The 21,652-nt window shown below is 49.5% G+C and overlaps 1 protein-coding gene across 1 annotated transcript; it reads left to right on the top strand.

Moving 5' to 3' along the window:
• The first annotated feature begins 651 nt into the window (after window positions 1-651).
• Window positions 652-21,566, top strand: SORD (sorbitol dehydrogenase). Its single transcript, XM_069797681.1, has 9 exons — window positions 652-844; window positions 4,244-4,277; window positions 4,994-5,158; window positions 7,299-7,458; window positions 9,008-9,126; window positions 9,603-9,668; window positions 17,434-17,609; window positions 18,416-18,537; window positions 20,232-21,566. The coding sequence occupies exons 1-9, from the start codon at window positions 785-787 to the stop codon at window positions 20,395-20,397; spliced, it is 1,068 nt and encodes a 355-aa protein (XP_069653782.1). The 5' UTR covers window positions 652-784; the 3' UTR covers window positions 20,398-21,566.
• The last annotated feature ends 86 nt before the right edge of the window (window positions 21,567-21,652 follow it).

The raw sequence follows: 21,652 nt of genomic DNA, 5'->3' as shown, positions 1-21,652 counted from the left end.
GCTCGCAAAGCTTTCAGTTTCAGAATGCTCTCAGGGGACACTGGAGTGGATAATCTTCTTGAGATCTTTGCCAACTCTGTTTGGGTGGAAAACCTCTTATCCTGATACCCAGAATCCCTGAAATATCTTTTTTTTTTTTTCCCCCAGTAAGCCTTTCTCACAGCTGAGCTCTCCATCTTCCAACCATTCTGTGTCCAGTTGCGTCCAGGCAAGCCCACGGCCCCCCATTTTGTTGCATTTTAGTCAAAGTGCAGGGTGCCGTGTTGCCACTGGCTTCACACCAGCGGTGGTTTGAACCAAGCCACTCAGTTTAGCACAGAAGCCGCAGGCATCCAGGTGGACACGACGGGAGAAGGGCCAGGGCCAGGTGGCACCCAGTTACGCTCTGAAACACCGGGACCACTGCAGCCCTGCCCAAGCCCGCGTCCGGCCAGGGTTAGGGTGCAGGGAAGGGTGGCCGGTGGGCCCCCAGCTGAAGCTGCTCCCCAGGCGCTGCGAGTGCCGGGGGGGTAAGGCTGTGGGGCTGAAGGGGCCTGACGCTGCGGCCTGCTGGGCCCCGGGTGCCCCGCGGGGCAGGCCCAGCCCTGGGCCTGGGCCTGGGCCTGGGCCTGAGCCGGGGCCTGAGCCGGGGCCTGGCGCCGGGCCCTGCCCGCTCCGTGCCGCGGGGGCGGCGCCGGGCCTGGCGCGGAGGGCGGCCGGGGGGCAAAGAGGCGGCCCCACCGCGGGAGGCCCCGCCGCCGGCCCTTGGACCCGGGCGCCACGCCGAGCCGAGCCGAGCCGAGCCATGGCAGCGCCGGGGCAGAACCTGGCCGTGGTGGTGCACCGAGCCGGCGACCTGCGCCTGGTACGGGCCGGGGTGGGGGAGCGGGCCGCCCCGGGGCTGCCGTGGTTCGGCTCGGCGAGGCCCCGGGCGGAGGGGACCGGGAGCGGGGCGGTGCTCGGCGGCGCTGCGGGTCCGGGGCGGCCGGGCCGGGGTGGGGGGGAGCCGGGCCGGACTGGGCCGCAGCGCGGGCGGGCAGCTCCCCGCTGGCCCGGGAGGCCGCTCGGGCTGAGCCCCCGGGGACCCCCGGTTCTCTCCGACCGATGCCGGGTCAGTGAGCTGAACTGCCCCCGGGCTGGGAGCGGGGAAGGGCAGCGGCTGCCCCCGTGCTCGGGGCGGGGCAAATTTCGGGGCTACCCCATGGCTGAGGGCCGGGGGATGGAGGGGAGTGGAGGGGACGGGGAACCGGTGCTCTTCGGTAGCGACTCCCGTCTGCTTGGGGCTTGTGAGAGCCCAGGTGGGAAGCAAGAAGGAGAGTCCGAAGGGAGCGGCCGCACGGGTCACGCTTGTGCTTGTGGTGGGGTAACCCCCTGGAGAGGGAGGCCTTTATTTTCGGTTGGTGCTTCAGACCGATTCTGCTTCTCTGACTGCGAGCACTTGGAAGTTGCTGGGAGCTGAATCGTTGCGGCGCTGCTGGAGGCTTGTGTTTGCCAGTTTGGCAAGTGCCAAATCGGGGAAGGAAGATTTACGTAGGCAAACATTGACAGGCAGTTTTCTGTACAAACAGTTCTGGCAGGAGGACTGTTACAAATGCGCAGACTTTGGATACCTGCAGCAGTGTGTTTGGGGGATGATTATCAAGGAAGCAGTTGATTTTTTACCATTCCTGCACAGCTCAAGCGACACATGCCAAAGGCTAAGCAGTGTTCGTGTGGATTTCACTAGAAGCACGTGCAGCCTGACTTACTAGAAATAAAAGGCATTGCCACAGTGAGAGAGAATTGAGACGGACGGTCCCTGTAGTTCAAGAATGCGTTTCCAAACTGCTGCGATTTATAAAGGCATATGAGAGTTGTGAGGGTGGATGCTGGCTCCATCCTGTCTGTGTTGCTGGCCTCTAAACTGACTTACACCCAGAGGCCTGAGTTTTCATTGGGATATTCATACTGCTGGAGACGTTGGAGGTGGTCGTCAGTGCTCCCCTGGCCTTACTGGCAGCCCCTCGGGGTGTGATCCTCCTGCGCTTCTCTAAAGTTTCTTTGCCACAGTGTGAATGGCACTCATTGCATTGCCCCACTGATCACATAAGGAGTCTAGGCAGTGAACTCTGAACTTATCTGCGTTGATACCTAAACTTAGGTGAGATCATCTTCACCGTAATTCCCACACCTTTCTTGATTCTTGTGGACTGTTTCACATGGGGAGAGTCACCATGACTTCAACAGCTGACCTGTGTTATGCGATAATGTGTTGACTTCATTTTTGTTGACTCTCCTCTTGATTCACAGGCTCCCATTTGCTGCCCTTTGAGGACTTGTTGTTTTTTATACATGTGCCTTATCCTTTCTTTATGTGTCTCCTTTCACAGAAAGCATTTGCTGCATCTCCTTCACATCCTCAGTTATACCAGTTGCTGTCTCAGAACTTCTCAGTGAACAATGGACAGTGAGCAGAACATGCGTCCTGAAATATTTTGGGGTCTTCCAGTTTGGTCACTCCCTGTTTTCTGCAGATCAGGCCGGAGGATTCACTTTCCACCAAGATGTCTGGTTTTTGGCACAGCTGTTATTAAAAAAAAGTGTTGTTTTCTGGGCTGAGGAATGCCACATACACATTTTCAGCTAGAAGTTGGCTTGCTTTATCTCGCACCATGGACTGTTCTGTTCAGGCCCTTTGAGATAGCTGAGGTGGTCTGTACCTCTGATGTGTTACCAGATTCCATGCTTATTGGACATTTTCTATATAACAGGTTACATCTAGATCAACTTTTAAAAATAATGCTCTGGGCTGGCTCCTTAATGGGACAAACCAAACACCCCACATAGAAACAATGCAGATACAGTTCCGAACATTGAAAGTTTCGGTAGGTTGAGTTGTACTTTGATTTGCACTCCAGTCAACAGAATATGTGCCATCCTGCCCACTTACAGCACTGATTATTCAGCAGGTATTTTATCAGAGCAGCGCTTTGAGAATGTGTTTCTAGAATTTCTCTTTTTGTGATGTTTAGATTGGTGAAGTACAAAGTACGAGTTGAGGAATATGCTGGGATTGAGAATGTATTTAATTAGCTAAAACGCAAAACAGTGCTCCCCAAAAGCAGGAAGGGATACCCCGCTTTCTGTGCGGTAGGGCAGCAGAAAATCTTGTGTTTGTTGTTATGTAGCAGCTTTTAACTGGTGAAGCTAATACGTGGAGGACTGCTATAAAGCGATTGCTCATCTCTCAAATCCAGAGATCAATTTTCTGGCTAACTGAAGATGCTCTTGCAATGAGAAATAACCAACTGTGGGCTCACTAATGTATATGCACTGAATTTTTGAAGAGAAACTGTGTGAATAGGAGGTCTGCTCAAAGGTCTTGTGCCCAGTTTTGGGCTGTGGGTAAAGGGTTCTAAGATGCGTGAAAATTTGAGCAGCAAATGGATTATGAAGTGTTCATTTTTAGCACTAACAACTTTGGTGGGGCTTTTCTTAGAGACGTGATCCTAGGGGTGGGTGCTAGGTGGGTACTGTACTGTCTTGATGTAAACCCCAGCAAAATTATTGCTTTGTCTTTTGAGGCACCTGAGGGAGTTCAGTGAAGGCAAAAGGCCTGCAGACCTTTTGGGTGGAAGAATAACTTGGGGCCAAGTGACTACTTTTATAATTCTGGTTTAATCATTCACCCCATAAAGAGGTGCCAATTACAAGAGGATGTGACTTTAAACGTGATTTACAGTAATGTTTACAATTAAGTTATACATAGAGATATCATTATGTAGTAAAAATATTTCCTATTATTTATAATAAAAATATAAACACTGCAATATAACTCTTTATAGAAATAGGTGGTTCAGAATCTTCCTGGCTACAGAACCTGAATTTTTTTGTCAGCCAGTGAGATGAAGAATTCAGCTGAAACTTGAAGCTGTTCCAGTGCAGGAAGGTTTAGTATGTGGCTCTTGTCTGGACAGGGAAGGGGAAATTACTGCAAAATAATTTGGAGAGTGGATTTACAAGCTGGCTGTGTGCTCACTCGTAATGGATGCCCATGTTACTCCACTGCACAAGCAAAATGAGGTGAGCTTAGGGAGGAAGTGTGGACTGCACATTTATATCCCTCCTCATTGCACAGCAATGTCTTATTGAGCAGACAGAACCAAAAACCTGATCTACTTACAGATCTACCTGAGCTAACCTGGACTGAATTACCACGAGATATTCCCATGGCTATGCTTGGCACAAGCAGCTGAATGCTTTTTTTTTTTCTTTTTGTCCATAGGAAAACCGTCCAATCCCAGAACCGGGTCCTGATGGTAGGTCTAGAGATGACTGCTTCTGTCTGCTTTCTCTTACTAAGCTCTTTTTTTCTCATTCTCTTTTGTCGCTCCTTGATATAATAAAGAGATAAAATATTTCTGAGAAAGTATAAAATAATCCAGAAAAGAATGTGTGGCTGAAACAGATAATGCTGCATTTCCACTTGAAAAGAAGAGCTGGAGCAGTCACAGATACACTTGTGACTTTTTTTGCTTCCTGTTTCATCAGGTCATGTATTTCACGTTAAACAGCTCTTGGGACATGTCAGATGTTCTTGTTGCAGGACTAAATATTAATAGGCTAGGCATATGGGCTGATAGAAACTTGATTCACTAACTCTCCAGGGCTGAAACTGTAGCTTAGGGAGAAGGAAAAAAAAAATAGACTTGCTCTTTAATCCTTGGTCCAGTAATAGTTACGCCCCTCTTAGATTGTATTAGCTTTTGTTGACAGGGGTCTTACTATATTTTAAGCTTTCCTGATTTGTAAATCCTTGTATAGTTTTGTATTTCAGCGCGTCTCTCAGGAATATGCCATCCATCCTAATGTGTGCATGTGCAGTTCTGGTACGCTTCTTTAATGCTAGTAAATTCGGGTGTTTCAGTGCTGGCTTGGCCTTTGTTGTGGGACACAGGGACAGCACACATGCTGCTTTCCCAGTGCCTGAGAAGGTAAATTTTTCTACAAGTAACCTTTCTTCGTTTACTGTCAGAGGTCCTCCTGCGGATGCATTCTGTTGGGATCTGTGGGTCTGATGTTCACTACTGGCAGCATGGTCGAATCGGGGATTTTGTTGTGAAGGACCCCATGGTGTTGGGGCACGAAGCTTCTGGGACTGTCGTCAAAGTGGGATCAGGGGTGACTCATCTGAAACCAGGTAATTGGAATCAAAACTGTCTTTTTATTTGTTTTCCTGCTAATCAGTTCCCCGAGGATGTGATGATAATGGGCTGTGCTTTTTTGCTAGGTAAATTTATCTGTTCTTCTGAGGTGTGAATTGCACAGCATGACCTTCTCTTTCAAAGACTGTCACTGTGCTGCTATTAATCAGCCAGCTTGGCCACTGTAGTTTATGGTATTTCTTAGGTGTGCTTTATCCTGGGATATCTTAGGCTGGTCCGACTTTAGTTTAATGCAGAGCAGAGTGTATGCTGGTACAAGGTGCCTTTTGAAGAAGCTAGATAAAAGCTTCAGAAACCACGTATGTTGCTCTTGACAACAACCTACTGTTAATGTTTCTTCGCTGTGTGTGTTCTTGAAGGAGCAAATGGCCTCCTGCAGTGGAGAGAGGTCGCTGGAGCGACTGTACCAGGCCCCGTGGTGACCTCTACAGTTTGCTGTGCTCATGAATATTCTAGAAAATGGACTGAGCAGTGAATTTTCCAAAGTTTGCTGATGGTAGCAACTCAGGCAGGGTGGAGAGGACATGGGAGAGCTAGCAGGAGTTACAGAGAGACCTTAACGGTGCCTGGGCTATAAGATGCAGGTGGTATTCAATGCAGATAAACATAAAGTGGTGTCCATGACAGAAGAAGCAAAACCGGCTGCATATCTAAAATGATGGGCTGACCATCACTGCTGCAGAGTGAGACCTTTGGGTCTGACACAGTGCATGGGAATGTTGGCTCAGTGGTGGTGAAAAATGCAAATCAGTGTTAGGAAAGGGACAGAGACTCAATCGGAGGACATCATTGCACATCTGGAGCTCTGCATGCAGTTCTGGTCATCTTCTTTCCAAAGGGATATAAAAGAAGCGAAAAGTTTCAGAGGAGGACAAGGAGATGACGAGATGTGGAGCAGGTTCTCTATGATGAATGACTAAATTAGGAACTTGAGCTAGGAGCTGGAGAGACAATTCAAGGACACATGACACAGGTCTGAAGGCTTGTGGAGGGCAGGGACAGGGCACATAAAGGTTGCCTGTTCTCTGGTTCCTCCAATACAAGAGCAAGGGACAATGGGAGCCAGGTGCAGCATTCACCTAAGTTGTAGCAGACCTGCAGGCCTCCTTGGCAAAGAATGACGTGGATGCTAAAAGTTGACATTGTGGAAGGTGGAGGAGAAATTGTTGAGGGTTACTAAATACAAAGAAGCCACATGCAGCTTGGGAGGCCCCACAGGTGAATATAATGGGAGGCTGGGAGAACATTCAGTATGTGTCTGTCCTGCTCCTCTCACCCCCAGACATCCCCCTTTGGCCATATCAGAGGCGGCGCAGTGAGCTAGATGGCTCTCTACTTCAACCCATCCTCCTCCTTGTCACTGTGTCTGACTGAAAGCCTGTTGGTGGAGAGCTTTGCTGGGAGACTTGGCTTTGATTGGCCTCCTCTGCCAAATAAAATGGGCTGTCTTGTGTCCCTTGCAAGTACTTGCAAGTTGTACTACGGTCACACAGTTTTTTTCTTTAGTCTGTCCCGCCTCGTGATTGCAATTAAATAATTACTCTTTGTCCTGCAGCATGTGTCCTTCCAGCATCCGGGCTACTCCATCATAGCATCAAGATGGCTCTGTTCCATGATAAATCCTTCCTGACTCCTGAGTGTGCTTCTGTACCATAAGCTTCCTTCCCAAGGAACAACCCTTTCCAGCGTGGAAACCAGCGGAGCTCACCTGCTTTGTCCTAATTATTTCCTCTTCCGATTACTACAGATTCTGAAAAAAAATCTCATCACTGTGTGATTGCCTGGGGTGAGGGCTGCCTTTTTGTCTGCTAAGGTTGAGTGCAAGACAGCTGGAGAGAGGTTTGTATGTGACTGAGCTTCCATCTGCTCTGTGTCTGTGCCTCTGAAACACCGGCTCTTTTCAAGTAACTGTGAAGATCTTGGTGATGAGGCCGCCGTGAAGGAAGCGTTAGGAACTCGCCTGGTGTGTGCAGCGTGATCTTTTTCATTTAGCAAATGTCCCTCATGCTTCTCTTGTGCCAGGGTTTCATTCTGTCTTCTGTGGTTATTCAGTGGTACTCATACCTATTTGCCCACCTTCTTCCTGAGTAACACAGTCTGCTTTCACCCTGGCAGGTGATCGAGTGGCCATTGAGCCTGGCGTCCCAAGAGAAATGGATGAGTTCTGCAGAACTGGCCGCTATAACCTGTCTCCAACCATCTTCTTCTGCGCAACGCCTCCTGATAATGGGAACCTGTGCCGCTACTACAAGCACAGTGCCAGCTACTGCTACAAGTTAGTCAGTGCTCCCTCTGCAGAGAAATATATACTCCCTGGGGGGGAGGGTAGCTGAAACAATTGCCTCTTGGCCCTTTTGAGTATTGCAGTGAGCACTCTTTACTTGAACACAACAGGTTTTATTGCTTTCTGATCCATAAATAACAGGTATAAGGCTTGGATGGCAGCCACTTTGCAAATGGTTTGTCAGGCAGGTGTAGTTTATCTCCTCTGGTGCCAGACATAAACAAACATTCCTTACATGTTTCCTGGGATGTCACCACTGTTTTACCCTTTAATTATTTTCCTTTTCCCATTTGCTCCCTGCTCTTGGTTTCTTTTCTGCTGCCTTTTTATATCCTTGCCTTCTTAGGATGGTGCCTGAAGGCCTTTGATTCTTTGAGCTGAGCTAACTTTACTGCTGCTTTTCAGGAAATGCCACATTGGCTGCTGACACCTCGCTCTGTCATTTGAAACAAAGTCATCCTACTTAGAGCAGAACAGGAATAGAAAGTGGTGTCCCTGCTAAACTGCTTTTCTGTGTGGTGCTGAGTGGCCCCACTAAGCTGCCAGCATTACATATCTGTTTTCATATCCAGTTCTGCAAACTTGAGCATGTTCTTAACTGTGGCAGGACTGACATATTTGCTTAAAAGCAAGTCTGTGCTTAAGTACTCTAGCAAATACACTAGAAAGCCAAATAAACCTCTGCAACTTTATACCCACATAAGTGCATTTACACAAGGTGTTAAAAATAGTCTAAGGTAGTAGCCCCCTGAGACTGGTCTATCTCTGGGGCTTCTTCTTTCTCAGTCTGTATGGAGCTGGTACTTCCATGAGCAGGAACGTCCTTAGGATTGATCTTTGGTGTCTGCAGAGGAAGTGTTCAGGATCACATCAGTCAGAAGGAGGCACTTGAATGCTTTTCTCATGAGAGTCCTCAGGCAGGAAGCTTCTTTCAAAGTGGATCCCAAGCAGCTGCTGTCAGGATGAGATGCTGGTCTGGATGGGACTAACTTCTCACTGTCCAGACCCGCTGTCACTGATTTCCTGTGTGTTGTTAAAATAACATTTTCAGACAACATCACAAGTTTTTGCTTGGGAGGAAGTGGCTGGTTTGTAGCTGTCTTCTAGGTTTTTGCTGAATGATTCAACCCAGATGAGGGGTCTGGGAGCCCGCTGATGGGTCCCAGCCATAGGGCAGCCTTCAGGCTGGTGCGTGTGCAACTGTGGGGTTTATTCCAAAGGGAGCGAGTGGCAAAGGAGTTTTTGGCTTGAGTCACCAAGTACTGGAGAGATGATGTGGGGAAGTTTATGGGTCCCTGTGTTTGGTGCATGGGCAAACCTCACTGGTAGATGATTTAGGTGCATTTGATGCTGCTTCAGCGGAGGGAAAGAGGCAATATAACCTCTTGAAACATGTTCCAGCCCTGCATTTCTCAGACCAAGGGTGAGAGTGTATTTAGCCACTGTGATTTAGACCCATGTTTGATCTTCGAGTGTCATGGCTTTCCTCATCCCCGTCATAAACCTGTTCGGTGATGTTGCTTGTGTCTGGTTCTTGCAGGCTTCCAGATAATGTCACCTTTGAAGAAGGAGCCCTTATCGAGCCTCTTTCAGTGGGAATCCATGCCTGCAAAAGAGCAGGAGTCACTCTGGGAAGCAAAGTCTTTGTGTCTGGCTCTGGTACGGTGAATGTATTCAGTCCTTCAGTTCTCTGCCTGCCGTGGCATGGAGTGGGATGGGCAAGGTGCACGCTGTGCTTCTAGGCTCTGTTGTAAGCGTGGGTTGTGGCAGAGTTACAGGGATGCCGAGGGGGACCTTGAGGCTGTCCTTGCCCATGCTGCACTACAGTGCTGCATTTTGAGCAGCCCAAATGCAAAGTGCAGTGTCTGGGCATGCTGAGCCTCCCAGCTCAAGGAAGCAGAGAAGTGGGTGGCATTTTCCTTGCAGAGCCCCTCATGTAGCAATAACTGCTCTCTAAGCAGCTGGTCTCACTACCCTGGGATTGTGGTGATGCTGTGATCCCAGAGCTGCCCACCTGGAAACACAGTCGGAGCCTCCTTTAGCCTAGGAACATGCTGAGCTCTGGGCATGTTCAGAGCCTGTGGCTGGTGCTGTCTGGCAGTTGCGTATGTTCTCTTTCTCCCTTTTGTACCCAGGACCGATTGGCCTTGTTAATGTGCTTGTTGCTAAGATGATGGGTGCAGCAGCTGTGGTAATTACAGGTAAGTCCTTCTTACCTTTAAGAATGTGCCTGTTTCCCACAATACAACACTTTGACTAGGTCCAAATTATTCTGTCAAGGTAACTGCTGGGGAAGGCAGCCCAAGCACAGTGGAAAGTCTGTTCATGAATGGAGTAGTAGCGTGCACCTGTCTGGAGGGAATCCTAATAAACACCTCATTCCCCAGGACAAGACTTTGATCTCTGCACTAATTGGGATCTATAAGAAGATGCAGTTGCAACTGGTGCTTCTCTGCTAGGTTGGCGGACTAGGGTAGTAACTTCTGCTTCCTAGCACAGACAAGTTGTGTGGGTGGAGTGACTACAGTGCTTCAAGGAGAATAAACCAGAGGCTAATGAGTGGTCCTTGGACCAAGCCTAGAGACCTTTTTCAGACTTGGAGCAGGTCTTTTGGGAAGAGGCAATGCATCTGTATGACAAAGCTCTGAGTTACAGAAGCTCTGCTTGCTCCTGGTGCCTCTGGTCACTGATTGTTTTCTTTTTCTGTTTTGAGCTCTTATGACCTCAGCTTTGTGTTTTGCCTTTGGCTCATAGATCAAGCCTTGATGATCAGGTTTCATCTTCCGTGTAGTGCTTTTAGACCTTGATTATATCTGCTTCTAGTCTTCACCTAGGCACACAGACCAGGCAACACAGCATATTTTATACCCTATTTGGAGCTATTCTTGGAAGTTTGCTCTGAGCAGATTTTTTCCCTCTTTCTTGTAGTGCTAGGTGATGGCCTGGACACAGGGTTTGCACAGTCCTTTCTGTGTGCAGCCACATTGTGCCTCTCCAGTCCTCCTTCGCTGCCCTTCTTTCTGTTGCCGGGTTCATTTTCCACTGATTATCCACAATGACTGAAATGGCCTTTTCAGGGTCCCTGCATTTCAGAAATGGGCCTTCCTTGTATAACTGTGTCCTGGAGGTTCCTAGTCCAGCTGCTGCTTGCAGCCATGTTTTTGTCTAGCTGCATCTGGAAAATCTCTGACAATGGAGATCTCACCTTTCTGGGTATCTACTCCAGGATTGCACCGCCTCTTAATGAAGAAGCTTTTTCTGGGGTCCACTCAGAAACTCTCATTTGTGGGTATTTCCCCTTGTCTGCAACAACTGAAATGAGTCTTTATCATCTTTGCAGCTGCCCTTCTGGTTGTTGCAGACAGCCGTTCGATCCTCCCTTCTCTTTGCCATGTTAACCCAGCCCAGCTTCCTCCACCTCTCCTGAAAGGTTGAGGCTCTTCTCTGTGTAGCTTGCCCAGAGGAATGGAGAGCTGAGGTAACCTGAAGATGTTTACTGGTTGAAATTTCCACCTGGGGTTTGAACAGGGCCTGGAAGTGGTGTTTCAAGCTTCTGTTGCTACTCTTTGATCCTTCTGAGTGGTGATGGTCGGGAGGAGCAGTTACAGGTATGACTAGACAACGAGCACAGGTTGCTGCACCGTTTTTGGGCTAACACCCCAATGTGGGCCTTTCAGAAGGCTGTTACTCCACCTCCCACAGTTCGGGCGAGGTGTATTTTTGACCTCTTGATTACTGTGTTTCCATCTTTGGGTTGAGAGACAAGATTCAGGTCCCACCCTCTTGCCTTTGCAGAAGCATCCTTCGGTAGTAGCTCATGTCAAAATGTAAGGCAGATTATTGCCTTCTCCTCCCTAAATCCTCTTGCTGCCAAGTCCAGGGCATTTTTTGCTCTGCTGGCCACACCCTGCAGGTATGTGCTTGGTGGACATGATCAGTCCAGGCCTCAGATTTTGCAAAGCATTGTCATTTGAGGATTGTGGTTGCTATAGCAGGAAAAGCAGCTCTGCCTTTTGAATCATGTATAAGGATTGCTGCTGAGCTGAGCTGGTGCAGGGGCTGGTGGGTGACCCAGTCCTTGGGTGGGAAGGGCTTGGTGAGCTGGCGGTGGTTGGTGGGGCTGAGGCAGCTGATTCAGCCTGCCACCCCATCCCCAGTCCTGCCTGGGTGTTTTTTTCCCTGTAACACTGGGCGCTGCTGTTGCCTCTGCCTGTAGACTGCTCATGGGGACGTTTGGCAAGCAGGTCTGTATAGCATGTGCCATAGGGCTCCAGGTGGCCACAGGAAGTTCTCAGTACCTGGTTTGTAGGGCCAGCAAGCTCAGCTACATGGAATTAGCCCCTTCTTATCTTTATGCCTGGCCTGGGTAATGATCCTGACTTGTAGACATCTCCCACCTGAGAGGTGTTTGGCTGAGATGCTCAGAGACACCCATGGAGGTGCTGTCCCTAGTCAAATATTTGTACGTGTCATGAGCTGAGCAATAGGTTTAGTTTGGCTTGTTGCCGCTGGGGATTTTTCTGCCCTTGTTTTTGTGTCGGCTTTATGAGCCAACAACTGTGAGGTGACTGTCCACAAAGGCCCTCTTGTACTTTGATACCAGATTCATTGAATGCATTGCCCGGAGTTTTTTATGATGAGTTTGTCTGTGAAGAGCTTTGTCTGCGAAGAGCTTTGTCTGCCAACACTTAAGGCTTCAAATGTTTTGTTTTCACAAGCCGCACACAAATCTAGAAATATCTAGAAGAGCTTTTTCTTGACCTGGGGAGAACCCACCTCCTACAGCTTCTGTGGTGTGTGTCTTTGGCACACCTGGAGTCAAGGAATTTTGGAAAGTTACGTCTCTGCTGAGGAGTCGGGTCCCTTCTCTGGGACTCCTGGAGAGCAGCTGGCACTGTAGCTAAAGACTAATGCTTAGCCCTACCCTTCCAAAGGCTTCTGTGCACTAAAGCATGCCTTTCCTCCCAGATACGGCATCTTGCCTGATAAAACGTATTAGTGCTTCTGATAACCTTTGCTCTTTTCCCTGAAGTGCCTTATTCCTGGCAGACTGGTGTTCTCCCTTGTGGAGGGGCAGGGGGTTGATATATTTAATGGACTGCAGTTGGGTGCAGAAGATCAGCTTGTTTCATGGCTCCTCAACTACTCTTCCATAACGTCTATGGCTTTCTCCATTCTGCTGCTTGGTATTTACGGGCAACCTTCTCCTGTCCTGCCTTGCTGTGGACATTGCTGTTGCTCTGAAAAGCCACTTTTCTCCTTAGAGGCATGTAGAAGAGCAGCCTTATTCCCCAATAAGTGAAGTAACAGTTTGGGTATTTGTACAGTGGTGTTGGGCTGTCTAGCCTTACTCTGTCTGTCACTAAAAGTACACTTAGTAATTCCTGCTTAAGGGAGACTATTCCCCTTGTGCTAGCTAAATCTGAAGTCCTGGGTGGCAGTGCCTCCAGAAACCCTGGAAGTCAAGGTCAGGGAAGGTGAGTAACTGGGAGAGTTCAGCTCCTTTGTGAAAGAAGATCAACATAGAAAGTGTGAGAGCTTCAAGAATATTTGCCTGTTAAGCTGGCTCATAAACCATCATGAGAAGCTTAAGTATAATTTGATAACTTCTGTGGGAGCAGAGATACAAGAATGGGCTACTCTTAGTCTGGCAGCCAAAACTTTAATTAGCTCCAGCGTCTGGGAAGTGAAAACAAATTTCTGACTAGAGGCAAGATGCAACGCTTTAATTGTATAATTGACCAGCTTCCCAAGAGTTTTGTGGGGTTCAGCCACAGTAAGGTTTAAAATCCAAACGACTTGGTCCATCTCAAGACTCAGAAGTGTCTGGAGCTCTGAACAATACGGTAAACTTCTCATTTGATAACCTGCAGATCTGTCAGCTTCAGTAAGTGCTTAGCGGTGATTCACTTAGGCCAGGTGTACCAAGATGTTATCACAGCCCTGACCAGGTCTGACAGTATTGCTGCTGCATCCTGTATGCCTCTCTGATGTGAGGACTTCCTTCCCGAGCAGGTCAGCAAACCAGAGGCCCACTATGGGAAAGGTGTGGGGTTTTCTTGCTGCCTGAGAGTGACTTTTGTGGCCACTTTGAAATGCACTGGCTGGCATGGCCTGTTGCTCCAGGACACTGCCTCTGGATGTATTTCTGCCAGTGAGACAGTATAAAATATATTAGTGACTGGGCAGGTACTATAAATGGCGGAATCCAGCTGTGTCTGCTGCAAGCTGGTGTTTTGAGACCAAACTTCATGGGGAGTTTGGTCCATTGCTGGGAGCACTGTTGAGCCCCCATGGTCTCCTTGCCATATGCTGAGATTTGGGAGACGCCAGCCATGCCAGGCAGAAGTGTTTCTTAGCACTCTGGGTGCCTCAGAAGTGCCCATGCCTGTGCTCTTGCTGCATGGGAGGTCTCTGAGTGCAGCTCAGCTAGCAGAAGCTCAAGCATGACCGTACACGCAGCCTGAGGCCCAATGCTCAGAGCTTGGGAGGGACAGACGTGACTAATGCCTCCTGCAGCCACAGGAACGAGAGCCCATGTCGAGGCTTCCTGGGTGATGCTGCCCTTACTTTTCAGCCTTGGCTTTTCCTCCTTCGTCTGCATTTTATTACTATTTGTTATCCCTTCTTGAAACTCCCTCCACAGGTCTCCTGGGTGCTCATCTCAGTGGGTGTGCCCGTATCCAGCATCCTGAGCCCTCCTGCTGCCAGTAGGGGCGTGGCCATCGCCTGCCCTGGCAGTAAGTAATGTCACATTTGCTCTGTAATGGGCAGGGTAGGTCCTCTGGCCTGGCTTCCTCCCAGCGCTGGGGCTGAGTCAGAACAGCTCATGTCAGAGCAGTGGCCTTGTCCTCCTTCTTTTTTCCCTTGCTATTTTCCCCCAACCCCATCTCTGACTTTTCTGAAGACTGTACCCTGGTGAGGGGGGTATTTTCCTCTTTGTGGTGGGTGTGTGTGCTGCGTATCCTGGAGAGGAGTGGGTCCCTGCCAAAGGCATAATTTTCTGAGTCTTCAAGCCCAGGACTTCTGGCAGGAGACATTGCTCACCCCTCAATTTTGGGTCTAGGAAATCTTGGCTGTTACAGCTCAGTTTCCACCTTTGATCAGGACATCTTTTCTGGTGCCAACATGCAGGCCCCTGTAGACCACTGCTTCAGTGCAAGGCAAAGAGGTTGTTTCTGCCTGGGAAATGCCACTCTTCTTCTCTGCTGTACACCTCCTTATCTCCAGAGATGTCTTTGTCACCGGTGGTGCCTGGAGAGGGATGGGTGGCTTCCTTCCAGGGGATGTGGAAGAGAAGAGACAAACAGTGTGGCTACCTGCCAGGGCAACCATTTTATGGATCTTCAAAAGATATTTACAGTGCCGTCAAGATCCCTCTGGACAGAGTACCAGAGTACAGCCATGCCCTCACAGACTTTTATCATCACCAGCTTTGTTGCTCTGTGTTAATGGCGTATCTGAGGTTCACCATGTTACCACATCCACTCCCTTTTTTTTTATGTGCTTGCCTGCTCATTCATCTGTGACAGAAATTGCTTGAGAGATACTCAACAGCCTCCATGCTGTTACAAAGAGGGTAAAAGGATGGGAGAGGTCTGTAACAGCAGGGAAACACTTACTGTTGACAAATAATGCATTCTGCACTTTGCTCAGCTGAAAGCTGGTTCATTGAGGAAGCCCTCAGACACCTCATGATCTGCTCTCATCCAGTACCGTTAGAAGTGAAATGGCCATGTTAACAATGCTCTGAACCTGACATCTTGTCGTGGTTTAAGCCCAGCCGGTGACAAAGCACCATGAAGCTGCTCACTCACTCCTCCCCCCCGGTGGGATGGGGAGGAGAAAATATAAAGAAAGGCTCGTGGGTCGAGACAAGGACAGGGAGGGATCACTCACCAATTATGGTCACACGCAAAAACCAGACTCAACTTGGGGAAAAGACAAAATCAATTTAGTTTACTACCACTCAAATCAAAACAAGGATAATAAGAAGTAAAACCAAATCTCAAAACACCTTCCCCCCAGCCCTCCCTCCTTCCCAGCTCAGCTCCACTCCCGATTTTCTCTCCCTCCTCCCTCCGGTGGCACAGGGGGACGGGGCATGGGGGTTGGGGTCAGTTCATCATACGTTGTCTCTGCTGCTCCTTCCTTCTCAGGGGGAGGACTCCTCACTCTTCCCCTGCTCCAGTGTGGGGTTCCTCCCATGGGAGACAGTTCTCCACGAACTTCTCCAGTGTGAGTCCTTCCTGTGGGCTGCAGTTCTTCATGAACTTCCCTGGCGTGGGTCCTGTTCGCGGACTGCAGTCCTTCAGTCACAGTCTGCTCCAGCGTGGGCTTTCCCATGGAGTCATGGCCATCTTTGGAGGCATCTCCCTGCTCCAGCGTGGGGTCCTCCACGGGCTGCAGGTGGGCATCTGCTCCTCTGCTCCCCTCCATGGGCTGCAGGGGGACAGCCTGCCATCACGCCATGGGCTGCAGGGGCATCCCCTCCTCCGGCACACCTCCTCCCCCTCCTTCTCCACTGGCCTTGCTGTCTGCATAGGGGTTTCTCTCACATTCCAATCTCCTCCCTTGCTGCAGGTTTCTGTTCTTAAATGTGTTATCGCAGAGGTGCTACCACCGTCGCTGATGGGCTCGGCCTTGGCCAGAGGCGGGTCCGACTTGGAGCTGGGGAACCTTCTAGCAGCTTCTCACAGGAGCCACCGCTGCAGCCCCCTCCCCTGCTACCAAAACCCCACCACACAAACCCAAAACACATGTTCTCAGTGCTGTGTTGTCCATAGCCAGGTGATTCTAGGCCATCAGGGAGCAAGGTCAGAGCAACTTTGCCTCTGCCTAGTGCTCTTTGAGAGGTATCCTTGAGGGTATGAGCAATAGCAAATAATCTTGAGAGCCAGGGAAGGAAAATGCAAAAGTGAATTGTGGGTTTTTGCCTTGTTGTAGGATCTTCCCTAGGTTAACTTGCTGAGTGTGTGTATAACGTGGTTTTTTACAGTCTGTTTTCGCTAGTGGATTAAGGTCCTGCATGAATTAGTGAAGCTACTTCATGAGTCATTGCCAGAGAGACGCTGGGCAGTGCAGTCTTGGACAGTGGCAGTTTTGGTAAGACACAACCGCACTGTTCAAACAGGGCGAGTGTAGCTCAGCACTGCCCTGTCTGTCCTGCCCTCCTGCTGCCTTTTGCCTTTGCCTGCACTGAGGTTCCTCTCTTCTGCAGTGTCAGGACAGCAACATGCCAGCAGGCTGTTCCTGCTGTGGTTCCTGCTTGCAGCATTGATGTGCATGCCCTTTGGAGTTAAGCTTAGCCTTCTGGTTTGTCTTGGCACACTCTCGGTGTTCCAGCTGTTACAAAAGAGAAATTGAGAGATTTACGAACTGATTGTTTTAGAAGATACCCCTCGAGTCTAGTGGTGGCAGCTGTTCTTCACTCAGACATTGCTTTGCATGGTGTGGATTTCATCTGTGAGTTTATGCTTTAGCCTCTTTGAAGCACACCTTCTTCTGCAGCTGGAAAGCCTTTGGCATCTCCTGTGTGTTTAAGTTGTCCTCATCTCTCATCCTTCTGTGCTTGCCCAGAAAAGTGAGCAGGTGTCCTCCCTGCCTCCTCACCGAAGGCTGCGTGAAGTTGCGGGAGGGAATGTAGACCCTTTCCTCCCCTGGTTAGGTGCTGCTGGCATCAAGGTGGTTGCATTAGGGTGGCCTACTTGCATCAAGGGTGGGAAGCCTTTTCGTCTGGGTGGTCTATGTGCATTCTTGAGAAGGTACTAGTGCACTGTAGTTTCCCACCTTGTCCTACCTCATAATAAACGCTGTCTTTGCTCCTGAGAGATTTGACAGCTGGTCACCAAAGTGGCTCTGTTGAGACATCAGATGGGGGTAGGAAGCAGATAGCAGGCTCGGGTTCTTTCTCCCCTCCTGCTTCACATAATGCTCCAGTTCTTGACTTGTTTTGTCTTTCCTCAGATTTATCTGCCTCTCGCCTGCAAAAAGCCAAGGAGGTGGGGGCAGATTTCACCATTCAGGTGAAGAACGAGACCCCGCAGGAAGTGGCTTCCAAAGTGGAAAGTCTGCTTGGCTGCATGCCCGAGATAACTGTGGAGTGTACAGGAGTGCAAGCCTGCATCCAGGCTGGCATTTATGTGAGTACCACTTATTCCCAAGGCAGAGCAGTGGTGGCATTGGCTTTTCTTCTTCTGGGATGCCACAGAGAATGACAGTTATTTCTCTCCCATGGTGCTTAATTTCAGCGGGCTTGGTGTGGGGGAGAGAAGGTGCTCGTTAGACAACAAACTAAGAGAGACAATTAAAGAGTTAACGTCTTTGCAGGCAGCATGGGGATAATTGTCTGATTTGATGCTCAGGTGCTTTACCACTTATCAAAGAGACTACAGTAAGACTTCAAAACCCAAGCATGGCTACGCAGCAGTAGCTGTAGGACAGCATCTTCCAGTAAGTTGAAGTTATGTCCAAATAAGGAGAATAATTAAGAATAATAATTCCAGCTGGTGAAGAAAGCAGTTAAGGAGGGGATGTTTTGCTACCCCAAACTGCCTAATGGCACGATGTGGAGAAGGTAGTGCAGAGTTTCACAATGAAAGGACAGGAGACAAATGGGACAAGCTGTAGAAAGAAAAATTACAGTGAAGCATCAGGCTTTTAGTTTTATATCTCTCCCATTGAAATCCAAAAGTACTTTTCATACTCCTAAGGGCCAGTCGTTTTTCAGAATGAGATTTAGATCCCAAAATCTTTCAGAGATTTTTGAAAGATTGCTTTTTAAGCCTTGTTTATTGCATGTTTCATGCTTACGGGCTCCTGACAGTATCCTGCCTCTCCCCTGGCTTCTCTGCGGTGCCCTGGGCAGTTCATTACAGCCACAAGACTGCTGTCCAGGCTCTGGTGACTGTTTGGCAAAATATAACGTATTTGTGTGTTTGTTCTCTAGGCCACTCGGTCTGGTGGGACCTTGGTGCTGGTGGGGCTGGGGCCTGAGATGGTCACTGTGCCCATCGTGAATGCTGCCGTGCGGGAGGTGGATATCCGGGGGATATTCCGCTACTGCAACACGTGAGTCTTGTGCAGCGTGGGCTGATGTGTCTCCAAGTCTGTCCTTAAGAAATTCCTGCTTTCCACAAGGAGAGGATATGGAAAAGGCTGGTTTTCCTTACAGTTGGTTAAACCATATGTCACTCTGAAATGCCAATGCTGCAGTGCAGGCAGTCTGACTGATGTGTCCTGCATTTTATGCCTTGGTTCCTGGATGAGCCCTGCACTGCAAACTTGACCACAACAAAGCAGCCCAGCTGGGTTGTCCCACTGTCCCATTTCATGGATTTGGTGTAAAGAAAGGAAGAGACCAAATAAACCCTTACTCTGCTGCAAGCAAGCAGGCCAAAATGGGAAAAAAAAATCATAATTAACATTTGTGCCTTCAGCTGTTATGACCTATAGAAAGGGAAGGCCAGGTGCTGGGGCTGTTTTGGAAGAGACTGGCTTGTCTAAAAGTGTGCTGGCTCATGGCACAGCAGGGGGGAACACACAGCTTTTAGCTGCTTCAACCCCTTGTGCTGGGAGATCTCTAAGCAGCAGCTTGGCCCGGCCCTGACCCTACACACTGCTTTGTGAAAAGCTGGCTGCCTCCTGGCATCCACCTTCCTAACTGTTACATTGTCCATTTTGAGGCAAAGGATATGGGGAATCTTAATTCTGGGCAAAGAGTCAAAATCCCAGGTGCCACATTCTATGCCAAGCCATGCCCAGCTCTGCTCTCCTTGCTCTTCATGGAAGGAAATCACATTGTCAGTCTTGTTGGAGATCAGCGGATGCTGGGATGAGCAAGAGCCTTGTTTAGTTTTGATCATTTTGCTGGAGCTGAAGATACATCTGGAGCCAGTCTGAAGGCATGTGTGCTCTCTACAGAGAAGTGAACTGCATGGCTCGTGGACAGACAGGTCTTTGAGTGTACTGAAAGCTGGTACCCTGAACGCAGGAGAAGCTCAGCTTCCTCTATTTGATCTTGTACTCCTTGGGCAGGGCTTTAGACCCAGCATTGCGTGTTTACAGCCTAGTTTCTGCTCTGTTCAGAGCTGTAGTTTCTTGCTAGTGGAGCAAGAATCTTTGCTTAGTCTGTAGAGGTTGTTTTCCAGGAAGGATTTATGAGATGTAGTCATGCTCCTTCTTAAAATAAGAAATGTCTTTAAGTAAGAATTAGATTAGCTGCTGCATCCCTGTGTATCCCCATCACTCCAATTTGGCCCATTCAAATGGAGTGGCAAGGCAATCAAATTGAGCAAGTCTCTGCCAGAAAAGAGGTTGGAAGCTGACTGAGGCTTTTCCTTTCTTCTCCCTGCACCAAGTCGGTGAGTTTGAACTCCACAGTGATCAGTCTGCAAGCAAGGAGGCTGGACGAGAGGAGAGCGGCGCACAGCAGTTTTGTTTTTCATTCGGGGCTTCAGAAGTACAGTTATTTCCTGTGATTTTTCACTTACTTGGCCTCCTGCAGGTGAAGCACAGCCTACTGTCTCACTATCTGTGTATAGCAGTGCCTGCCTTCCTGGTGCTTGACAGCCCAAAGCAGTTGGCTTGTCCCATCTCCTCTGCCTGATGCTTGAGGACCCGCCTCCAGAAGACTGCAGGCAAAACTCCCCTTGGTTGCCTGGGCTAACGAAATTACTGTAATGAAACCAGGCTCCTCCTTGCTCTTTCCTTGGGGCTCCAAACTGGTGACTGCTCTCATCTCCTGCTCTCTGTTTCCCTTGCAGGTGGCCTGTGGCAATTGCTCTGCTTGCATCCAAGCGGATCAACGTCAAGCCTTTGGTTACGCACCGCTTCCCCCTGGAAAAGGCTCTTGAGGCGTTTGAGACCACCAAGAGGGGTGAGGGGGTCAAGGTCATGCTGAAGTGTGACCCCACTGACCACAACCCCTAAGCTGCTGCAGTGCCTGGCCCTCTCTCCCGTTACACCGCCTGCCTGAGATGCGAAGCATGAGGCCGCAGGAGGCTGATGTACGGCTGTTGCATGTTTACAGTCACCTTATGCAGGCGCTGCTTTGTAATCACAGCTAGAAAATCAAACGATTGTAAGGGTGAATGGCACTGAGGGATACATCATTAGAATATTAACAGGTAACTACACATGGAGAACCAATAGGGAATAGTTTGAATCAAAACACTGCTGTTTGGTTAGAGACGATGGTTCACACAGTTGGCTCTTCTCTGGCAGACCCCACGCGGAGAAGAGCTGGAGTGTCTCTGCATGTATTGGGTAGAGCTGCCTGTGGGGCCGTGGGTTTTGTCCATGCAGATGTGCTGGGGGAGAGCGTCACCAGCTGCATGGGTGAAGCGAGGATGGAGATGCTGGCGCTCCACCTTCCCGCCCCAGCACTGCCCCGGGGCTGTGCTTGCCGCAGCTCTTCCCATGTGGCAATCCCTGGGCGTCAGATAGCCCTTATATGAGTACTCTCCCTTCCAGTTGCACCTTCCCTCGGGGATGCTCAGGGACTGTAACAGCCTGTGGAACAAAGCCTGGCCAGCCCACCTCTATGGGAAGCATCTGCACATTCAGGTCATTCTCTCCATGCTCTTTGCAAATAGCAATCTGTGGGCCCAAAGCTCAGAGCTTGCGGCTTTTTTGAAGAAGCTAGTCTGGAAGCCAGCTGGGACCATTATCTGCTGTGTCATCTTCCCCAGCAGCTCTCCATGGGGCAGAAGGACCGCTGCAGAGCAAGCTGCAGTGTGTTTGCAAGGAAGCTACCCTGTTTCTGGCTGGGACCGCAGAGAGCCCTGTCCTTTTGTGGCTCCCAAGGTGGGGCTGCTGTGGTGGGGCACGGCTCGGTTCTAGTGTGGAGGGGAGCGCAGGTGAGAAGTAAGGGGACAGCATCATGCAAAGGTTTTACCACTGCAAATGAATTGTAACTTTTCAGGGATATCAGGCCTTCCTGCTGAGTTTGTGAGCCATGAATGAGGTACTAACGAGGTGGCAGGTTGCAGGTAACAAAATCTAATCTTTGATTACAGTCATGTTAATTTTAGTGCTGAGAGATCAGTCCCTTTCTTGGGCTGGTACTGTACTTTTGTCAGTAAATGCTACCTACCTGATGTGTCTGTGTCCATTAAAGTGTTGGGTGGATGATTTGAAGGGGTCTGTGACTTCGGGCCCTGGGGACTGTGCAGACCACTGGGCT

The sequence above is a fragment of the Haliaeetus albicilla genome, chromosome 12 (assembly GCF_947461875.1).
Source record: "Haliaeetus albicilla chromosome 12, bHalAlb1.1, whole genome shotgun sequence".
NCBI lineage: Eukaryota > Metazoa > Chordata > Aves > Accipitriformes > Accipitridae > Haliaeetus > Haliaeetus albicilla.
Note: the sequence above shows the minus strand (reverse complement) of the source record. Positions and strands in the feature narration are given on the sequence as shown.